Raw genomic sequence first — 22,893 nt, forward strand, 5'->3', positions numbered from 1 at the left:
CTTTGCTCTGCTCTGTCAAAAACGCATTTTAAGCCAATCAAGAAATAATAATCCTGGGGCTTCCCTGGTGGCGCAGTGGTTGAGAGTCCGCCTGCCGATGCAGGGGACACGGGTTCGTGCCCCGGTCCGGGAAGATGCCACATGCCGCGGAGCGGCTGGGCCCATGAGCCATGGCCGCTGAGCCTGCGCGTCTGGAGCCTGTGCTCCGCAACGGGAGAGGCCACAACAGTGAGAGGCCCGCGTACCGCAAAAAAAATAAAAATAAAAATAAAGAAATAATAATCCTGAGTCAGGTTTTCTTAAAAAAAAAACAACTCTAAATTCAAAAATTCCATTTACATGTTATCAAAGCTTGATGATCTAAACACCTAGTGTTATGACAAACCCTAGGTAGCAAGAACTTGGGCTATGACTTAAGAGAATTTTCCAGACATCAGGGGGGAAGTGGAGATGCTTCTGGACTACAAGCAGGAGAGAAGACGGGAAAAAGGAGAAAAGGTCAGACATTGGAACTGCTTGCATCGCCCCTCTTCCACCTTGAGGTTGAACAATGGCCGGAGCAGGTACAATAGAAAAACCACAGAGAGATTAAAGAGAAGCTGAAGCAGAGAGCATTTACGCCCTGCTTCCCACGGGGCACGTGGGAGCAGAATAAAAATGGTAACACGGAGTGCTCAGGTGGAGAGGAGGTGAGAGAAGGTGGTAAAGGGCACCCCCAAGTCTCCCTCTGCCGTCAGATAGTGACTGAGCTGAGCGCAGGGAGAAGGCACGTCAATCCCACCACAGAGGCCATGGCGACCGCGTGGCTCAGGGCCAGGCCCGAGGCGTGACAGCGCACCGAGTCGGGCCTCGGTCAGCCAGGGAAGGTCCACTGGACCCCGACAGCACCAGCAGAACAGACCACACCACACGCTAGTCCCAGGAGACCAGTGGGACCCAGAGGACAGCAGCGGGCACCCAAGGGCCAGCCACTCTTCTCCCATAGGCTGGGGGACGTTCAGCCTTTCCTTCCATGCAGGCACTGTCCCGGGGAGGCCAGAGAGGGGCCAGCCTTGAAGAAGCAAGAAAGCCCCCAAACAGAGTGGCTGAAGGAGGAATATTTATCCGAAAGAGACAAGAGCCCGAAACAGGCAGAGGCAGAAAATACCTTTTATTGGCTAGTTGACGTTTCCCCCCAACTCATGGTCAGTGCAAACTAGGGCTTCCTTGAGAGCAGTCGAGGAAGGTAAAGAATGCCATGATGATTGCACATCTGAATGTAACGCAGAGATTCTGACCTGCTAATGTGCGCTTGTTCTCCAAAAATCCATCTTTAATGTTCTGCCCCAGCTGAGGCCTCCATGTCCCCTCTTCGCGGTAAGGCGGCTGCAGTGTTTCACACTCAGGCTGCTGTCTTCGCTCTGCACATTAGTGCCAAGCAAAGCAATCACCAGAGCCTCCCTCCTCCCCTCCCTCCCGTGGGTGAACCTGCCTTTTCCAGTCCTCGGCATTCAGTTCCTGCCTTTTTGGCGACATTAAAACACATACACACACCCTTGCGGCCGTGCTGGCTTTGTTGACAATGCCCATCTCTCAGGCTAGATCGAGAGCTGACTGAAGGCCCCGGCACAAAACGCTTCCTTGAACGAAGTCATGTAGGTAGCAAAGTGTCGGATGGGATCTGACAATTCATATCCTAATTACCAGCAAGAAAGTCTCATGGCTTAGCCCATTTTGCGGTTGATATCTCGAGCAGGGAGAGATAAAACAGCATACATGAATACTGTATAAGGTTAGAACCAGGGGCTTCCCTGGTGGTACAGTGGTTAAGAATCCACCTGCCAATGCAGGGGACACGGGTTCGAGCCCTGGTCCGGGAAGATCCCACATGCCGCAGAGCAACTAAGCCCGTGCGCCACAACTACTGAGCCTGCGCTCTAGAGCCTGCGAGCCACAACTACTGAGCCTGCGTGCTACAGCTACTGAAGCCTGTGCACCTAGAGCCCGTGCTCCACAACAAGAGAAGCCACCACAATGAGAAGCCTGCGCACCACAGCGAAGAGTAGCCCCCGCTCGAGAAAGCCCTCGCACAGCAACGAAAACCCAAAGCAGCCAAAAATTAATTAATTAATTAATTTTTTAAAAAAGAAATGTGACATTAAAAATTTTTTAAAGACTAGAACCAGACTGAGAATTTAGAGACTATCTTAGTTAATAAAGTTCCCGTAAGTTTGGGATTAGCAGATACACACTACTATTTATAAAATAGTTAGACAACAAGGACCTACCGTATAGCACAGGGAACTCTATTCAATATCTTGTAATAACCCATAACGGAAAAGAATCTGAAAAAGAGTATATATATATATAAAACTGACTCACTTTGCTGGACAGCCGAAAACAACACAACATTGTAAATCAACTATACTTCAATTAAAAGAGGAAAAAATATTAAAACTGAACAAGAAATTAAATTACAAAGCTCCTATAACATAGTGTATCCAGCCGGAGCAGGTTTCTCTAACTGAGCACTGCTGACACTTTGGTCTGGATAATTCTGTGCTGTGGGCTCTCCTGTGCACTACAGATGTTCAAAAGCATCCCTGGCCTCTACCCACTAGATGCCAGTAGCACCTGCCTCCCAGTGTGACAGCCTAAAATGATGGCAGACACTGCCAAACATCCTCTGGGTTGGGGGATGGAGGATCATTTCCCCCGCATCGAGACCTCATGAGCCAGAACGACCACAGTAAAATCAGGGGTTGAGGAAAGTCTGCACGGGAGGGAGGTTGGACAAAACGGCTTTGCATAAGTCTCCGGTTTTCAACAACTGCGCAGTATGGAAACGTCAGTGATGAGAATGATAATGATGTTTCTTTAGTCTATTACTCCTAGAGTCTTCTGGGAACCACTTTCTGTTTCCCCCTTCCCTCTCTCGCTCCTGTCTGCCCTGGTTAAAGAAAATTATAACAGCCAGAGGAAGGCTCTGACTCGCTCATCAAGGTCGGCAGGCACCCAAGCCAGAGTAGGGTGTCATCTTACCCAGCTTCCAACATGTGCTCGTCTCAAGACCTCGGGTGTAGCATGATAAGACTCAGGCCCACCCACCTGGATTTGGAAGAGTGACCATTTGACCCCCTGCGCACCCCTCTGAGCTATATCATTCCGCCATTCCTCTTTCCCTGCAAATCATAGAGATGCCAGCCCTCACCTCCGCAAGCAGAGGCAAAGCTAGACATTTCTGAAACTGGACGACATCATTTCCACTGGAACCCCCCAGCCCCCTTCCTGCAGCCAGCCTCCATCCCAGACACCCCTCTGCCCTCTCCCCAGGCTTAGCCCTGGAGCACAGATAGACATCGGGCTCCAGCTCTGCAGTGGCCTTTTGAAATCCTCAGGGCCCCTGTTTACTCTGAGATTATTGTTACCTGCTCCCCCAAGCCACATCACTCCCTGGAGCAGTGCCTACCCAGGCTGGCCGGGCTGTGCACAGGGCGAGGGGAGTGAGTGAATCAGCCATGTTCACACCCCCTACAGCCTAGCAGAACACTCCATTCACATTCGTGTCCTCTTTGAATCATTTGTAAATCTCCCCTATCTCGTACCAGCCTCCAACCCTCCTTGGAAAACATATGTTTGAGAGGTTCCCTTCTTTCAGGATTTGGAAGTAGTTCTTCTATGTCATCATCACTCACCAGCATTTAGCAATCATTGCTCATGTAGGACACTGGGACAAGAGAGATGTAAAAGGCGTGGTCCCTGCCCTTGGGGAACCACAAGCTTAGAAAAGTCAAAATAACATGGCCTTTGCCCTCAGAAAGCCCGGGTTTAAATCCTCAGGCCCTGACTTGTCTGCTGAGTGACCTGTAGCCAACCCTTAACTCTTACGATCCTGTTTTCTAATCTGTAAAATGGGATTGTACCTCACAGTTTATTGTATAGGATCATTTAAGCACAAAGGACTTACTTGCAACAAGAGAGATGTTTAAGAATACACATAAATATCAACCTCCAGTTGGAAGAGAGGACATCAGGACATAAAAAATATAAAAGATGCACATGGATGTACATGTAACAGCAGACATATCTTTAGGGGGCCTCTTGAGTATCTTGATTAATGGTCCCCAGTGGGTAAGCCAGCTTCCCTCTACCCTGACCCCACTTGCCAATACAGCTTCAGGGACGGCAGAGAGAGATGGGCAGGAAGAGGTGGGCTTCAAAAGTCCAGAGCAAGGAGGAGGGGCCCAAAGGGGGTGAGGTGAGCCCAGAGGACTCCCTCCCCAGGTGGGACTCAGAGAGAAAACCATTGTGGGGAGAAGTTCTGCACCAGAGAAGGCATGGGCAGCCCCCACAGAATGAAGAGCGTGGTGAGCCGTGATGGACAGAGGTGCCTGCCTGACACTCAGGAAACCCCCTGAGCTCCCCTGTGGCCTCAGCAAATAAGGGACAGAGGCCACCAGTGTGATGCCACCAGAAGGCAGGGCAGGAAGCAGACCAACCACCCCTCCAGCAGACATGGCCAGTGCACAGGAGGCCCCATCTGGCCATCTTGGGGAGGAGAGGACAGAGGAGAAGAATCTGGAGGACTAAAGAGTCTTCCCTTCCCAAAAGGGACCGAGTTACGCCAGAAAAGACTGTTTCAACTACTGGTTTGGACAAAGTTTTAAGTTGAGCTGGACTAAATTTAGTTAGTTCCCCACTTCCCTAGGCAGGGCTCCTGGGGAAGGTGAAAGCGGTTTTAGATCACAGGGACTCCAGAGGCGCTGTCTGAGATGAGCTTTCAGAAAGCCTCCCACGATAAGCGACACTTCTGCTCAGAAGGGACAACTCCAGTGGCCTTCCCGTATCCAGGGCTAAACAGGGGCCTCAGTGTCTCCTGGGCTAGTAGGTGGTGGCTCTCGGGCTCTGTCTGCAGTGGTCTCTTTCCCTCAATGCGTCTGGGAACCAGTCACACTCACAGGTCACAATGGACCCTGCTCTGCTCACGTCCATTCAGCACTACCACCTCCCGCTCTGAGTTACGTGTAAAGTGCCTGTTGTCTGCACCTTCTTGGAGCTGCAGATGTACTCTGGGCTAATGGACCATGCGTGCCTGGCCCCTGAAAAATCCTGCCAAATCCTGAAGTAGGTTAATCCAACGGTTTCTGGGCCGGGTGCGTTCTTTCAAAATGGAGATGAGAACAAAAAGGCACCCGAAGCTCAGCCCTTCACTCTCCAAGAATTCCCCTGAAATCACATAAGGCCCCCCCTTCGTCAGCATCCCCCCAAAAAGGAGAGTGCCTTCCTACATTTGAACCTCTCAGGCTCTGCACCGGGTGAAGGGGGCATTTAATCCCCACTTTCCAGATCTGTACAGCTGAGGCCCGGAGCAGCTACGGGACGTCTCAAGGTCAGTCAGTGTCCGAGCCAGGTCTAGTGCAGCAGGATGACTAGCTTCCTGCCTTTCCACACCCTGCAGAGCCCTCGGAAGCCGAAGCAAATGGGATTATCCCCCTATATGAAATACTGCGCCCTAGACTCCTGGGCAAGACGATCATGAAGTTTCAGGAGCCTTCTCTCCTCCCCTGAGACCACACACAGCTTCTCCTTAGCCTCTCCTCAAATCCCTGCTTTGCATCTGCCTTCACTACTCCTCCCCCACCCCTCATTAACATTTGGTTCACCTTCTGACCTACCTCATCTAGTAGCAGCTACTTACAGGGCAATGGCATGATACAGTTGCTACTTCTTGGAGTTGTTATAAAGATAAAAAGGAGATAATCTATGAAAGTGCTTAGCTTGGTGCCGGCTGCAGAGAAAAGCCTTCAATAAGGCTCCTATTATTAGCAATTACCACCCAACACAAAACAATCAAAAATACAGGGGAGGGTTTCCCTGGTAGCGCAGTGGTTGAGAGTCCACCTGCCGATGCAGGGGACACGGGTTCGTGCCCCGGTCCGGGAAGATCCCACATGCCGCGGAGCGGCTGGGCCCATGAGCCATGGCTGCTGAGCCTGCGCGTCCGGAGCCTGTGCTCCACAACAGGAGAGGCCACGACAGTGAGAGGCCCGCGTGCCGCAAAAATAAATAAATAAATAAATAAATAAATAAATAAATAAATAAATAATAATAAAGACATGTAGTCACCTTCAGGATGGGGATTTTATTTTTTCTTTTTTTTCCTTTGGCGGTGCCTCCCAGCTTGCGGGATCGTAGTTCCCCAACTGGGGATCGAACCCAGGCCCCCTGCAGTGAAAGTGCCGAGTCCTAACCACTGGACCACCAGGGGAGTCCCCAGGTTGGGATTTCTTTATTCGAAATACCTGATCCAGCCTGATGGCCAAGAGTGATATTGGCAAAGAAGGAAGAAAAAACACAAGTAGCCTCTGACGTAAGATACCCCTGTCTTCATGATTTAATAGTGATACAAGGCAAAGGGCTTAGGTAACAGATCAGAAGTCCAGTAAACATTCACGGAGCCCTGCTACACCCCAGGCACGGTGGATTACAGAGATGCAGAAGAGAGTCAGTCCCATGGAACACACAGGCAGGGCTCCCAGGGTTATTACAACCCCTTCTGCCCATCGCAGTGCCCACTTCCGGGCGGACGAGGAGCCGTGTCAATTCTCTACTCATCAAAACCACCCGGCAGGCTGGGTTTGATTACAAGCCCACTGTACAGCTGTGCAAACTGAGGTGGTGAAGCCACAGGCAGACCATGAAGACCCAGGTCTCCCTGGGGGGCTCTTTGCACCCGGGGTGCTGAATTAGGCACTGCTGGTAGCACAGATCCAGAGAAAGAGAGCAGCCTTCAGGGAGGGACATGTCCCGGAGCACTGCAGGGTGGTGGATTCAGGGGCAGGGAGAAGATGGCAGGACCAAGGTGACCTGGGGCGGGGAGAGCACAGTCTGGCCAGACCTGGTCCCCGCCACCCCACTGGCATATTGAGATACACTTTCTCCGTTCTGTCAGCCCACTGCACACCACCCCCTTCTTTTGGAGAACCCCCTGTGGTTTGGGGGGAGCCTGGCAGTCAGAAGAGCAAAGCCCATGACCCAAGCTGAGCCAGTCAAACAGCACCTCACCCCTCTGGCTGAACCCAAGGAGTGGGCAAAGATCCCAACCACCAGATCAGAGACTTTTTCTGAGATCTGTAAAATCAAAGGTGGTTTGCGATACTACCAAGTTGAAGTCTGGAACCCTAGTGGTCATCTCTCCTTCTGCGTGAAGCCTGCCTGGCATGGAAGAGGGTGGAGTGGAGACAGGACAGACAGAGAGAGCTCCAGGAACACCTAGATCCCTAGATCCAGGCTTCTCGAGGCCAGCACTGCCCTTCCCTTTCCACGGTCTAGTTGGATGAGCCAATAACTTCTCCTTTTTCTTTAAGCTGGTTGGGTTGAACTTCTGAAGCCAATGACTAAAGGAGTCCTGGCCAGTCCAGAGTCATGACTTACCGCGTCGGGTGAAAGAAGCCAGAAGCATGTACTTCGTGGTGGGACAGAATCTATTTCTGTGGACACAGAGGCCTCAGAGGGACATTCATGGTCCAACATGCAAAGGAGAGACAGACGGTGCTGGGACAGGCAGCAGAGGGACAAACGAGGTGCCCGCAGTTCCCTGTGTGATGCGCCAACCATGAGCCTTCGCTGGAAGTGGGCACCGCAGACGCGCCCGACAGGGCATAATCCCACACTTAACAACTTATTCCCTCTCACTATGGTGTGGCCCTGAGATCTCCTCACACTGGAGGGATGCTGTGTGTGTGGCCCTTGCTAGATCTGGTGAGCGGGGGCTCTGCCAGGAAGACCAAGCGTGGTAAGGCTGCAGCTGCAGGGAAGCCCTCCTCGGTGTGTGTCCGGGTGAAGAACTCCAGGCCTGGGGATCCAGGGAGGGATTTTGTCTGGGGGCTATTTCATCAACAGATACGCATTTGATTACTGGTGTGGAGGCAAACCACACCGCCCTCAGGCAGAGACTGAGTCACCCAACAGAAAGTCATATTACACAGTAAGAATTACCTGGAGCAATTGAATCTTTAGCATTGCAGACTTCCCAGTCTTTCTTCCTATAATAATGTCTCCAAAGAAAGTTAGCTCCTGGACTTTACATGAGCACAGACTCTGGTGGGAGGCAAGGGGCTCACATGGCGAGGATGAAGCCTGGCTTGGCGAGAAATACATTGTATATATATAATATAATTACATTGAAATAGTTATCAAAATATGTTTTTAACATTAGAATATGGTAAGGTTCGTACTTCTTTATTAACATTCTATATAAAAGTTTTGGAGTGGCGACTAATAAGCACCATAATTCTGAGGTAATGATGAATATGTGGTATTTTGAATTATTTGCAACAATTGTAATGTAATATGAATATAAGCCATGATTTCTATTACTGTGCTTCATTGTCTGCATTCATACCAAAAAGAAATAAGTTAGTGAGAGTTGGTGTAACTAAAGATGTAACGGTACAATTCTTTCATGCTCTGGAGATAATGTTCAATATACAAATCCTCTGGTAGCCCACTGACTCAAATTCACACTAAAGTGTAAATGATTGTCCTGGGCCCTTTCCTCAGAGTAGATAAGACAGTGGTGATAGTGGGACTGAATATGAGGTCACTAAGCACTGGGAATCAAATAGAAGGGAAAGATATTCCATGGTGACTGAAGCAGCCACACTTCAAACCTGCTGACAAAAACCCTCACACACACACTACCGCGGAGAAGGACATTCACTGCACCATTTTGTATAATAGCTGAAGAGAGAAAATAACTCGTGTCCATCAGTAGGAGACAGGCTAAATCAACTGGTACTTCGCACAATGGACTGCAATATTCTGAGTGGTTACAAAGGAATGAAGCCCTTCATACGCTGACATGGAAAGAGCTCCAAGACATTTTATTTAGTAAAATAATAACAAATAATGGAAAGGTGCTAAACAGTGTTTACAGTATGCTGCTTTCAAGGCAAGAAGGGGATACAAATTAGAATACGTATTTAGACTTGCTTGAATTTGCATAAAGAAACAGTGAAAGGATAAGGAAAAAAAAAAGTTCCAGGACAGCAAGCAGTGGAATAGATGGAGACAGACAGGAAGCTGAATCTTCACGGTGGACCTTTCAGTTGTTTTCATTTTTGAACAGTGTGTATTCAAAATAATAATAAAATCACGGTAACACAAAACTGTATAAAGGACATCATTTTCATTATATAGATCAACTGCTAAAAAATAATAACAGGACTTCCCTGGTGGCGCACTGGTTAAGAATCCGCCTGCCAATGCAGGGGACACGGGTTCGAGCCCTGGTCCGGGAAGATCCCACATGCCGCGGAGCAACTAAGCCCATGTGCCACAACTACTGAACCTGCGCTCTAGAGTCCGTGAGCCACAACTACTGAGCCCATGTGCTGCAACTACTGAAGCCCGCGCGCCTAGAGCCTGTGCTCCGCAACGAGAGGCCACAGCAATGAGAAGCCCGCGCACCGCAATGAAGAGTAGCCCCCGCTCACCGCAACTAGCGAAAGCCCGCGTGCAGCAATGAAGACCCAACGCAGCCAAAAATAAATAAATAAATTTTTAAGATAATAATAAATAAAAAATAATAACAAAGATGTTTTAAACCTGGAACAGACCCCACTGCACTGTGCTGGACTGTGTCAAGCCTGAAAGGCACTGAACAAACATGAATCCCTGTCACACCCTGATTCAACAGATGCAGCTTGACACGCCCTGGTTCTCTGATCAGGAAGTTTTCTTCTTAATCTCGCCAGGATCCACCCCATCGTTAACGCCACCGAGCTCAAGTCTCACAGGCCACACAGGTTGTTGTCACTCAGCTCCTGGCAACCACCCTGGTGCTGAGTTGCAGGCCTGGCGTGCAGGCACCCACTTCGATACACGTTGAGGCTCCATCTGGTCCACAGGCCCTCCAGCCCCGTACCCAGCATCCTTCAGGAAATTGGACTCAACACCCACTTTCCGCTCTGCTCATTAAAAACCACCACTGCAGCAGGGCTAACCCGGAGCAGCCTCCACGGCGTGGCCCCCTCACTTTGACGTGAGTCGGATTCGGAGAATCAGGTTCATTTACTGCTCCTCTAGCTGCAGGCTCCATCAGCAGCGCACGCTCACCATGGTAACGCTCGGCTCTTTTGGGAACGCTTCTTTTCTCTGAGCTTAAAACTATTCAAAGGAAGATCTATCCAAGTTGATCAATTAAAAGACACTTATTAAATACCTTTGCCAAAGTCAAAACATCTACAACAAGAAGCTGTTAAAAGCATAGATTAGAAGCTGTGTTTCCCTGAGACACGTGCTAAATTAGGTTAAATATTTAGCTGGAAGTAAAAAGGCACAGCACAGTCATCCAGAGCAATAAAAGGTCAGAACGCTACCCCTGTGTGAGCCCTCACACAAAGGCTTAGGAGACTGTGGCTTTCAGGGCACAGGGCTCGCGTCTGTGTGGTACCCGAATCGCTCTCACTGCTTTGTGCTCACGCACCATGAGCTCTGGCTAAGGGGATATCGGCTATACTCGTCAAAGGAGAGAACATTGGAAGCATTTAAAATAAATGCCGGTGATTCAAAATCATAAAAGTTTCCCACAGGCTCAAGAGAACAGGAGGAACAAGGAGAAAAAGGATGGAGGGGAAATCTCCTGAAGGATAAAGGGTGATCGGGGCCACGTGGATGCTGAGATTTTGTTTGTTTGGCTAATTTTCAGCAAATAGGATTTGTCTCCTCCTGCCTTCGTTTCCAGGTCTATTTCCTGAAGCTGTCACTGGCTGGCCGTTTGGAAGCCCAGCGAATTCAATTCAGAGCCGTGTTGTCCCTGAAACGTCAGTGTTGTCCCACTCAATGAAGAAACTGTGCACCATCTTAACCTTTTTTTTTTTTTTTGCGGTACGCGGGCCTCTCACCATTGTGGCCTCTCCCATTGCGGAGCACAGGCTCCAGACACGCAGGCTCAGCAGCCATGGCTCACGGGCCCAGCCGCTCCGCGGGATCAGGAGGGCTTATGAGATCAACAGTGCTGATCTGCTATCAAGGAGAACCTCGGTTTCCAACACTTAAGGCTAGAACGTACAAAATAAATTATTTCCTCAACTTAACTGAGCCTGATTTGGAGGGAATATGAAAGGTTGGGAAGTGAAGGTTCTTAATCCCAGGATTCCGGGCTGGAAAGAAGCTTGGCTGGAAAGCTGGGATTCTTCTTTTCTTACTCATGCTAAGAGCATCTATTATGACAGCCCATAATTATATAGACATGGCCATTCCACAGGGCAAATTACATCCACTTAAAGGTCACTACTATCAAAACACAGCACAGCGTGGTTATCTACTGCATGCCTATAATTCTGGCTCGTGACTCTAGCACTAAAAGGGGTTAAATGAGCCTATGGAAAATCTCTTGTTAGGAGGAACCAAATGTAGTTCCAGCATTCCAGACACAGAATGGAGAGTACGGTCTCAAAACACAAACGCATACGGATAAGTCACAGACATAATGTAGTCGGTCAACTCTAACAGCGTAATCTGACGTTACTCACTACACGTACACACCTGCCGTCTCCCAAATCAAATAGGACTCTCCCCAGTTACTCACCTAGCACACCCTGGCAAACGTCTGTACGCGTGGCTCCACCAACGATAAACTGAGGGCTGGGACACAATTCCTGAAACCAATTGGGAAAGCAATTGCAAAACACAAGTCACCAGATGCCCAGTGATGGTGACAGCAAGAGTGAAAGAACTTGATAAAAATTCATGGAAGAAACCTAGGAGAACATCTCCTGCACATACCGCCTTTTATTGCTGAGGATGCTGAAGCCCAGAGAAGGCAGGAGAGCTACCCACAGTCACACAGCCAGGGGTGGCAGAGCAGGAGCTGGTGCCCACGGCCAGCTCTGTATCGCTATACATACTGTGTGGGTGTGTGGGTGTGAAAGCGGGTAGGGGGGAGGGTAGGAGAAAGGCAAAGGCTGAGATAATGACATGAGGAACTATGATCTCACCCATTCAGACAACACCCCTATTTACAGGGAGAGGATGAGGCTAATGTGTAACACTGTAACAAAATGCCCTGCACCCTGTAGACGCTCATTAAATACTTGACTCAATGATGACCCCGTGTGCTGATGGAAACACTGAGGCGTCAGGAAGTGTCCTATACAGAGAGGAGAACTCAGCTCCATTCCCACATCTGACCTACGCTTTCCCTGCTCACCTACCTCAAAGTGGCAGCCCTACAGCCTTGTATAAAGCTGCTAGCTCCTACCTAAATGGGCCAAGACAGTGCCTTTGGACTGGCTTTTTTTTTTTCTTCCAAATATTAAAAAAAATCATTAACTTGTTTTCTATTAAAAAAAATATGTGCATATGGGTAAAAAAAAATCTAACAGGGCTTCCCTGGTGGCACAGTGGTTAAGAGTCCACCTGCCGATGCAGGGGACACGGGTTCGTGTCCCGGTCCGGGAAGATCCCACATGCTGCGGAGCGGCTGGGCCCGTGAGCCATGGCTGCTGAGCCTGCACGTCTGGAGCCTGTGCTCCGCAACGGGAGAGGCCACAACGGTGAGAGGCCCGCGTACTGCAAAAAAAAAAAAAAAAAAGGTTAAGATGGTAAATTATATGTTGTGTGTATTTTACCACAATTTAAGGAAGAAAGAGAGGGAGGAAGGAAGGAAGGGAGGGAGGGAGGGAGGATGGAAGGAAGGGAGGGAGGGAGGGGGGAAGGGGGAGGGAGGGAGGAAGTGGGAAGGGAGGGGGAGGGGAGGGAAGGGGAGGAAAGAAGAGCAAATGAACTCATTGGTGCACCTCATTTCTGGACACCCAACCTTCCTGCAGGCCCCTGAGAGACTTCAAGGGAAGAAAGAAATGAAGTATTTAGGAACAGGCTGTTTTCCCAGATTCCAAGGCACCTTCCCAATAGAGATAGAATCAGGGTCATTACAAACTCAAGAGTCTATTCAATAATCTGTAAGATCTTAGAGGATAAAACTGGGTCCTGTAATATATCCTGTGATATGTGAGCACAGCCTGGTCAAAGCAGCTGAGTGAGAATCCTTCACTGATGACTGGGGATGGAGAGGGTACATTCCGACAAGCTTTTATTTATTCATCTGAAAACTCCCAATAATGGGAGTACTTCAGTTCCACATTAATCAGGTTCTACTACCTCATGGTCTGGCTTTTATAGCATTTTGTTGACAGGCACAAATCAGCATTCCAGTCTGAATTTATCATATTTACGTGGACAGTGAGACCAGGTAAAGACACAGTTTAGGGGAGAATGTGAAATGTGGTTGAGGAGGTGAGGGCTTTAAGAATTTCAAATGAAAGAGAAAAACTAGGCAAAGGTTAAAGATACCTGATTTTGGTCACAGAGTGAAATCTTCTCCCCTCCCCCCATATCCATCTCCCCTCCCCCAAGCTCCTTGGGGTCCTTCAGTTCCACTCGAATGTATTCTCCTCCCCTAAGTCTTTCCATCATTCAGTCCTAACATCCCACATTGCCATGCCCGTGATTGATGCCTCTGTTAGCACTTCCTTCATTCTGCCCAGGATGTCGGTCCTTTATTCATGTGTCTGCCTCCTCACAGTCTCCCTCAGAGCCGAGATCCCAGCTCAGTTTCTCCCCGACCACCTTTCTAAACAGGGCATAGCCAATGCCTGGCCCAAAACAGAGGCCTAAAAAAACTGTCTGTTGAAATGAAATGTGGCTGCCAATTCTTGACACTAGAATATAAAACCATGGTTCCCAACCTTGATTTTGCCAACGTCCCAGAGCACCCACATAGGTTCCAGAGGGGCGTGGAAGATGGCTATGGGGGGCTGGAGGGAAGAAGGGCAAAGGAGTTATGCTCAGAGGTGGTAACTGTTGTGTAAAATTGATAGGATGAAAACAGAAGGGGTAGAGATAGTTGGAGTTAAAGGGTGATTTTGACCACATCCAAGGAGTCATTCTCTCCTTAACTTCCCTCTTCAACCATTGCCAAGAAAATAAGGACCATGGCTTGATTTTCCCATCGTGGTCTAGAAGACAAACGGCCCCCTGGCCAAGGGTCGCAAAGCGTGTTCTCTTATGAGACTTGTGGACCAGGCACTGAGCAGAGCACTTCAAAGGATTATCTCAATTCTCACAACCACTCTGTGTGTGGGGGGCTCCTATCCTTGAGGTTAAATCACTGACAAGGGTCACAGAGCAGTAGGTCATGGGCCCAGGTTTTGGGGGGATGGTTCTACATCCCTTGCCCTTGAGATCTGGGGGCGGGGGTAATCAGTGACAGCATCCCAGAGTCCCTGACTCCCATCTGTATTCACAGACCCCCAGCCCCACCTCTCCACTCCCTAGCCTCAATAGAACAATGACAATTCACAACCCTGCACACTTCAGCCACGACATCACAATGTACCCCAGGACTGATTACTTCTAGCATTGGTTTTTTCCATCTTGCACTGGCCCAGGGGTCCTAGGCAATAGCTACCATGCCTTCTGTGCCTGTTATATGCCAAGCACTGTGCTCTGACCTTTATCTCCAGTCCTTGTACCAACACTGAAAAATAAGATGCCAGTAGCACCATTTTACAGATGAAAAAACTGAGGATCACAGCAATTATCTGTCCAAGACCACACAGGCAGAGGCAGGATTCAAATCTAACTTGTCTGGTTCCAAAGCCAGTGCATGCCTTCCCTCTATACATGATCACCTCTGAAAAGATGTTTTTTAAAGTGGAGGGGTGGGGGTAGGCTGAAATACGGGTTACAGGAACAGAGGGCCAAGAACCATAACTTCTCCCTCAGCTACTTTTGACCAGAAGCGAGGGCCCTCCATCCTGCCACTCAACAGCAAACCCATCTCCTTACCACGGGCTGCTTCCAAACAATGCCTTGAGTTTGGGGGGAGCATGGTCCAAGATCCTCGTAGTCCAAGGCTGGTGGGGATGCTGGGAACTCTGGATCCTTAACTAGGACCCATGAGTCCAAGCACTTCTGCCTCAGGGTCTCAAAGTCCTGGCCCAAGTACTTCACGGCTTTCTGGTTGGAGCCAAGACCTTCAGCTGCCGCCTGCTGCTTGGATAGTCTAGCCACCAGCGCTGCCATGGTCGAGGGCTCCGTGGGGTAGACAGAAGGGCAGAGCTGCTCTGTGCTGTCAGAGATCCGCCCCATGGGGAGGGGAGCTGTAAGGCAGTGTGAAGGGGAGGTGGAACAGGTAAACATCTCACCCGAGGCCCTGCTCCAGAGGGAAGTGAGTCACAGCCAGGAACAGATATGTACCCAGGGTGCAAATGAATCTGCCCCACCCTCCCCTTCTGCTTTCAGCAGACAATTTGGAGGCTGGGAAACTTCCAGGGCCCCTCCCAGGCCATTAGCCTAAGAAATCCATTAGGATCACAGCCATCCATCCCCATCTCATTGCAAGACCCTGCTTACTTCCCATTGGTCCCATCAGCTGAGATGAGAAGGCTTATTGGGCAGCTTGAGGCCAGTATTTTCCAAGGAACTGGTTCTCAGCAGGAGGGCAAGGGGTTAGAGGGGTCTCCTTTCCTTCCAGAAAAGTTTAGTTCCATATTCGCTAGAAGGACAAAAATATCAGAGAAGGGTGATTCATGGAGTGGATCAGAGTAAACCCAAGCAAAGGTGTCCCTCCTACAAGTGAAGGCTTTGGCCTTTGCCTGGGTATCTAGCCCAACAGCACCAGTAATTAGCTCTGTCACCTTGGGCAAGTTAGTTAACCTCTCACCCCCTTAATTTTCTCACCTGTAAAGGGAAAGGTAATCGTAGGCTCTACCTTATAGGGTTGTTTGGAAGGGTGATGAGATAGTACATGGAATTTGCTTAGAATAGTACATAAGAAACACTCAGGAAGTACCAGTCATTGTTATTCCTAGGAACCAGGACCAGAAAGAGAAGGCCTGGGGAATAAGAGTTGTGGGTTCTAATCTCAGAAGGGAAATGGGCTCTGGGACCTTGCATTAATCGCTTTTCTCAGGGTTCCAATTTCCGAGGCCTGGTTTACCCTAAGGATCTGGAACGTCAGTGATTTTTGAAACTGGGAGGGGGAGTGGCTGAAAAATGGTCCTCCAAAGATCCTGAGTCCCAAACTCTGGAACCTGTGAATAGTACATACCGTATTTGGAAAAACGATCTTGGCAGTGGTGATTAACGATCTTGAAATGGGGAGATTATTGTAGCCCTAAATGCAATCACAAGGGTCCTCATGAGACAGAGGCAGAGGGAGACTTGACAACAGACAAGAAAGGAGAAGGCAGTGAATGAATAAACACCCACAGGTATAAGATGCCCAGTGGTTGGATAGATACATACCAGGTAAAGTGGACCCAGCATCCTCAGGCAGGGAGCTCATGAGATTGTTTTCCCTGCTTCGGTTTCTCCCCGAGCCTCCCGGGAACACTCCCTTTAGACTGACTGAAATGAACAAGCCCTTCTCCATCTAATCACTGAGTAAGCACAGCTGGTGATTTCCCTTCTCCATAAGGGTCTCCTTTGGGGTTAGCAATCTCTTTCCCACCCACCTGCCTAAATCACCTCCCTTGTCACGTCCAGATGCTGCATGAACAAATTCATCCTCATCTAGGGAGACAGGTCTGAGCTGCTGGGAAGAGAACCCTCATTTTCCGAGCCAGGAGCCGTCTCTGCTCACCAGCCCCACCTGAGCTGACAGCCAATGTCTCCCTGTTACCCAGCCGGGCTCCCGCTGGCCCTGTCAACCTGAACAGACATCTCCCCAGCCTCACACCTCAGACACCCCACAAGAGCCACTGCCAGCTCCACCCAGGAAGCCCAGGATCCACAACAGAGGCCGATGAGGCCGGGCAGAAACACACCTGCCAGCACCGACCAGTAAGAACTCTTCTAGGCAAACAGTGTTGGTGAATGCAGCTCAGACAGAGCACTCAGCTTATCCACAGCAGCTCCTCTCGGCCAGAAGGACAAGGCTGCATTGTGTCCTCAGCAAGGAAGACAAATCACCCCAAAGCCCCAGTGTGCTTTTCAGACAAAGTCTGCAAAGCTCTTTGTCATGCAGAACCTTAACTTCAGTGTCTCTCCTGGGCCTTCCCATTTCAGAATTCTAAGGCAAGCATGGGGTGAGTCCAGTGGCAAGAGGATTACAGAGTTCTCGTACATCGCTGGTGGGAATGGAAAATATACAGGCACTTTGGAAAAGAGTTTGGCAGTTCCTCAGAGTGACAGAGTAACTTCTAGCAACATTCCACTCCAGGGAATTGAAACAGACTTGAAAACTTAAGTCCACAAAAAAACTTCTACTCCAACGCTCGTAAGACATTATTCACAGTAGCCAAAAAGTGGAAACAGCCCAATGTCCGTCAACGCGTGAATAGACCAACAAAATGTAGTACAGCCATGCAACTGAATATTATGCAGCCATAAAAAGGAATGAAGTACTGACATAGGCTACAACATGGATGACCCTTGAAAATATTATGCTAAGTGAAAGAAGCCAGTCACAAAAGGCCACAAATTGTGTGCTTCTAGTTATATGAAATATTCGGAATCGGCAAGTCCACAGAAACAGAGTAGATTATTGGTTGCCGGAAACTGAGCAGAGAGGGGAACGGGGACTGACTACAAATAGGGGTGAGGTTTCTTATCGGGGGTGATGGAAATTTTCTGGAATTAGATAAGCAGTGATGGTTGCACAACATAGTGAATATAATGAAAAAAATCACAGAATTGTATATTTTAAAATGGTGAGTTTTGATTATGTGAATTATATCTCAATTAAAATTTTTAAATAAAAGAAAATAGTATTACAGAGAAGATGGCCTGCTGTGATCCACGCGTTCATGAGTCGTCTCTAAGTAAAAGATGGGTTCCCCGTCTGCCCGGGACAGGAAGTATCCCATCACTCCAAAGAGTGCCAGAGCTGTAAGACTGATCCGTGTCTAACCAGCCCTGAGAAAACAGAAGGCTGGGAAGGCCAGATGTGTGGGCTCATCGCTCTCCAGGTCTGTGGGATCGCACACCACCCCAGTCTCTCATCCCTGGCAGGAAAGGGTGGATCCACTCAAGCCCAGCTAGGAGGCTAGCTGAGACTGCCCCCCAGTGGCCAACCCAGACCCTGCGGACCCAGTGTGACTAATGTAAAAACTTACGTTTGAATAGAGGTAGCACTTTCAAGTCCATGATCCATTAGAGAGTCACAGCAAGTCTATGGGTAGATTGTACTGTCAGACTAACCCAAAGTTACTCACCTGGCAAACTTGACCCTAAGTCTTCTGATTTTATTTATTTATTTTGTTGTTGTTGTTGTTTTACAGTATTTTTTTAAATTAATTCATTTATTTATTTTTATTTTTGTCTGCCTTGGGTCTTCGTTGCTGTGAATGGGCTTTCTCTAGTTGCGGCGAGCAGGGGCTACTCTTCGTTGCAGTGCGCGGGCTTCTCACTGCAGTGGCTTCTCTTGCGGAGCACAGGCTCTAGGCATGCAGGCTTCAGTAGTTGTGGCTCGCGGGCTCTAGAGCGCAGGCTCAGTAGTTGTGGCACACAGGCTTAGTTGCTCCGCGGCATGTGGGATCTTCCCGGACCAGGGCTCAAACCCGTGTCCCCTGCATTGGCAGGCAGATTCTTAACCACTGCACCACCAGGGAAGCCCAAGTCTCCTGGTTTTAAATTCCATGTTCTTTCCAGGGCACAGGACCTACACTGCCTACCAGTGGGAAGCCCTGGCCTATGCAATAGGCCATGAGGCAGGATACCTGAGAGAAAGAAGCCCATTGACCATTCGGCTCTCCAACCCACAAGCCTTCTCTGCACGACACTGCTGGGCGGGGGCAGCCACCAAGTAGAAGGATCAAGAGACAAGTAAACACCACCCCTGCCCACAAGGAACTTCAATGCTATAGGAGAGACAGAACAACACTCAAAGAAAGGAGCGGCCAGTTCTGAGGTGACAGAGGATAAGGAAGGCTTCATGGACGAGGTAGCATTCCAGCTGGATCCTGAAGATTTAAGGGACCTGAAGGATGATTAGGATTTGAAAGAGGGCAGTGAGAAAAGGGCATTGGAGACTAGAGAAGCAGCAAGAGTAAAGGCAGGAAGGACAGTTAATATCCTTCAGAGCGGCTGGAGTGAGGGATGAGGTGATGGACTAGATGATACAGTTTGTAGGGGCTTTGAACATGGAATTTTTCTCTGCAGTTAAGAGGCAGTCACTCTAAACCAGACAAGAATGGATGACGGCCTAAATAAGGTAGTGGCCGTGGGTCTGGGCAGGTGGCGAGATGAATTGTCAAGGATCCCTCCTCTGCATGTACAGGAGTGGCCGGGAAGGCTGGGTGGGACAGGGGACATGGCCAGGATACCATTGGCCTCACGGAGACCCTCTCCCACCCCACCCCTAGAGCTCTAATGGTTCAGGACTCATGTTTTGAGCAAATAGGGGCAACGTGATTTCCTCCAAAAAGGAAACTACTTCCTAGAAAAAAAAAAAAAAGCTTGGAAAAAAGGTGAGAACTGTCCTGGCCCAGCCTGTTGTAGAAAACAAGGCCATGGAAGGCTGGAACTGTGCACATCTAAAATTTATCGTGCAAGCCTTCAGAGTGCCATGGGTAATTGCTGGAGCTTAGTAACTGTTTTTGAGGTCGTTCTTTTGGGCACGTCACTATGTCACACACTCCCTTGCCCTCTGGCCCTGCCGCCAGGGAGCCATGGATGTACCTGCATCGTCAGTTTTCTCCTTCTCTATGAGGTCATTTCCTTCCGCATACAACCTTCCTTTAACTTCTCCTCTTTCTAACCTTTCTTGAACCCATATCCCTGATCCATTTCTCCCTTTCTTTTTACAACAGAATTTCATCAAAGTGGTATATACAGTCACTGTGCCTAATTCTCCCCTCCCAGGCTCTTTTACTATCCCTCCAGTCAGATTTTCAGGATAAACCACTGTGGCAATGAACCTCATGACCATGATGTTGCTAAAACCAATGGTTATTTCTCTGTCCTCATCTTACTTGACCTCTGAGTAGCAATTAGTCACAGATCAATGCTCTTTCCTTCCAGAAACAGAGAGGGGGGAAGAATTTCACGAGGGATGTCCTTGAGTGGACAAGAAAGGATCAGATCTAGAACCCAAGGGAAGACATTGGCCTTAGCTAGTAGTACAGAGAGTCCACCCCTAGTCACAGGAGAGAAGGCAGAACAGATGTGAACGTAGATATGACAGTGGGACCCTGGAAAGTTCTCTTCTGACTGCTTTAATGTTTACTCATGGAAATAGGAATTAAGGACATTAGCTGAGAGTGAGAATGGGGTGGAGGTGTTGGAGATTTGAAAGAGGGAAGGGATGAAAGAGAATGGGAGAATGAAAGGATGGAGACATAACAGTATGGTTGCCAGGCAACACTAACAGCACAGTGGAGTCAGTGATCATCAACTGAGTGTGAGACAAATCAGCCTGTATATTAGTTACCTATTGCTGCTAACAGATTATCCCAAACTTAGTGGCCTAGAACAACAAATACTTATTATCTTACCATTTCTGGGGGGAAGGAAGTCAAGAATAGCTTAGCTGAGTGGTTCTGGCCTCAGAGTCTTTCTTGAGGCTGCAGTTAAGATGTTGACTGGAGCTGCAGTCAACTGAAGGCTTGACTGGGGTGGGGGGATCCACTTCCAAGATGGTGCACTCACATGGCCGTTGGCAGGAGGCCTCAGTTTCTCACTCTGTGGGGCTCTCCATAGGCTGCTTGAGTGTCCTCATGACATGGCAGCTGACTTCCTCCAGAGCGAGCAATCCAAGAGACCAAAGAGGAAATCGCAGCACCTTCTACAACCTAGTTTCTGAAATCGCACACTGTCGCTCCTGATTTATTCTACTCATTAGGTGCAAGGCTACTAAGTCCAGCCCACTTTTTTTCTTAATAAATTTATTTTATTTTATTTATTTATTTTTGGCTGCTTCAGGTCTTCGTTGCTACACGCAGGCTTTTCTCTGGTTGCGGCGAGCGGGGGCTATCCTTCATCACGGTGTGCGGCCTTCTCATTGTGGTGACTTCTCTTGTTGCGGAGCATGGGCTCTAGGCGCACGGGCTGCAGTAGTTGTGCGGCACGTGGGCTGAGTTGCTCCGCAGCATGTGGGATCTTCCTGGACCAGGGCTCGAACCCGTGTCCCTTGCATTGGCAGGTGGATTCTTAACCACTGCGCCACCAGGGAAGCTCAGTCCAGCCCACTCGTAAAAGGAGGGAATTAGCCTCCACCTCTTCAAGGGAGGAGTATCAAAGAATTTGTGGGCATATTTTTAAACCACGACAGTTTGATTGTATTCTTTATTCCAGTCATGTTCAGCTGTGCAGGTACAGGTGCAGGTACAGGCATAGAATAGGTGGAAAGTTGGATTAAACAGGGTTATGGACACCTGAGAACAGGAAATCTAAGAACCAGAGTCTTGATGGTACCAGGCTTTCTGAAATCAGAAGTTGAATTCTGCTGAATGTTGGATACTCGTAGCTCCCCCAGCCTCAGTATCAGGACTTGTGGCTCCTTCCACCACTGCCCTCCTGTTAGCAAGCCTCTGTTCTGGTCAACCATCTAATTCTGTCTGGCTATCAGCTGGCCTCCTTGGACTGCTCATCATTTTTGCTCCAGTACAACTCTGAGTTTCCCACGGCCCATCGTGTCCTCTCCAGCTCCAGCTCTCTCTCTTGACTTGTCAAGTAAGTGAAACTCCCACCACTAACTAGCAAATCATTCCTTCTGTGTTTCTCAGTCCAGTTTCCCAAGAGAGAATCTAACTGGCCCAGCTCCCCTTTTGGAGCCAGGCCACTTGAGTCCTATGTCACTGACCAGTTGAAGGGATAAGCTGCTGCACTCATGAAGTCCACGCTCTGTCCATACCGCTTGGAGCCCGTCACCATTCTGTGCACCTGGGCTCTGATGAGCGTCACCTGCTGGCAGCCCCTCCCTGTGTCCCTCTGTTGGAAAGAGGCACTGATCTCAGGCTGTCAGAGCCCACTTTGCCAGCAGTCACGGAAGCCAGAAGTGCCTCTCTAACCAGGGCCGTCTGCCCTCCAGCGTGCTTGGTGACATACTAGAGCACAAACATATCTTTTTTTTGGACTCTCAATTTCACTCAAAGATTTTTTTTTTTGTAAGGCAAATTAGGGGGGTTTTTTGGGGGGGGTGGGGGGGTTGGGTTTTTTTTTTTTGCGGTACGCGGGTCTCTCACTGTTGTGGCCTCTCCCATCGCGGAGCACGGGCTCCGGACGCGCAGGCTCAGCGGCCATGGCTCATGGGTCCAGCCGCTTCGCAGCATGTGGGATCTTCCCGGACCGGGGCACGAACCCGTGTCCCCTGCATCAGCAGGTGGACTCTCAACCACTGCGCCACCAGGGAAGCCCGCAAATTAGGTTTTTAATAAGAAACATATTTAAGGGCTTCCCTGGTGGCGCAGTGGTTAGGAATCCATCTGCCAATGCAGGGGATGCAGGTTTGAGCCCTGGTCCGGAAAGATCCTACATGCTGCGGAGCAACTAAGCCCGTGTGCCACAACTACTGAAGCCCGCGCACCTAGAGAATGTGTTCCACAACAAGAGAAGCCACCGCAATGAGAAGCCCACGCACCGCAACGAAGAGTAGCCCCCTCTCGCCACAACTAGAGAAAGCCCGCGGGCAGCAACAAAGACCCAACGCAGCCAAAAATAAAAATAAATAAATAACTAAATCTATTTTTAAAAAAGAAATATATTTACGAAGATGTCAGACTCTTCCGAAGGATTTTGTATTTGCTCTTCTCCAAGTTCAAATGTCCTCATTTTAGTGGGTCAATTTTTGAATGTGGGGGAGAAAAACCCATACATAAAAATATACAAAATAAAACACACCCAAAAAGGAAAGATAAACACAAAGATCAGAAGGGTTTTTCCTTCCATCTTGAAGAGGAGGGAGAT

The 22,893-nt window shown here is 49.1% G+C and overlaps 1 protein-coding gene across 1 annotated transcript in view; it reads right to left on the reverse strand.

Moving 5' to 3' along the window:
- Nucleotides 1–15,069, reverse strand: part of CAPN8 (calpain 8) — a 62,817-nt gene extending 47,748 nt beyond the window's left edge. Inside the window, 2 exon segments of the mRNA XM_060142053.1 lie at nt 11,573–11,642; nt 14,833–15,069. Coding sequence (XP_059998036.1) covers nt 11,573–11,642; nt 14,833–15,069 — 307 coding nt within the window.
- Nucleotides 15,070–22,893: the final 7,824 nt, after the last annotated feature.

Source organism: Lagenorhynchus albirostris, chromosome 2 (assembly GCF_949774975.1).
Source record: "Lagenorhynchus albirostris chromosome 2, mLagAlb1.1, whole genome shotgun sequence".
NCBI classification, from domain to species: Eukaryota; Metazoa; Chordata; class Mammalia; order Artiodactyla; family Delphinidae; genus Lagenorhynchus; species Lagenorhynchus albirostris.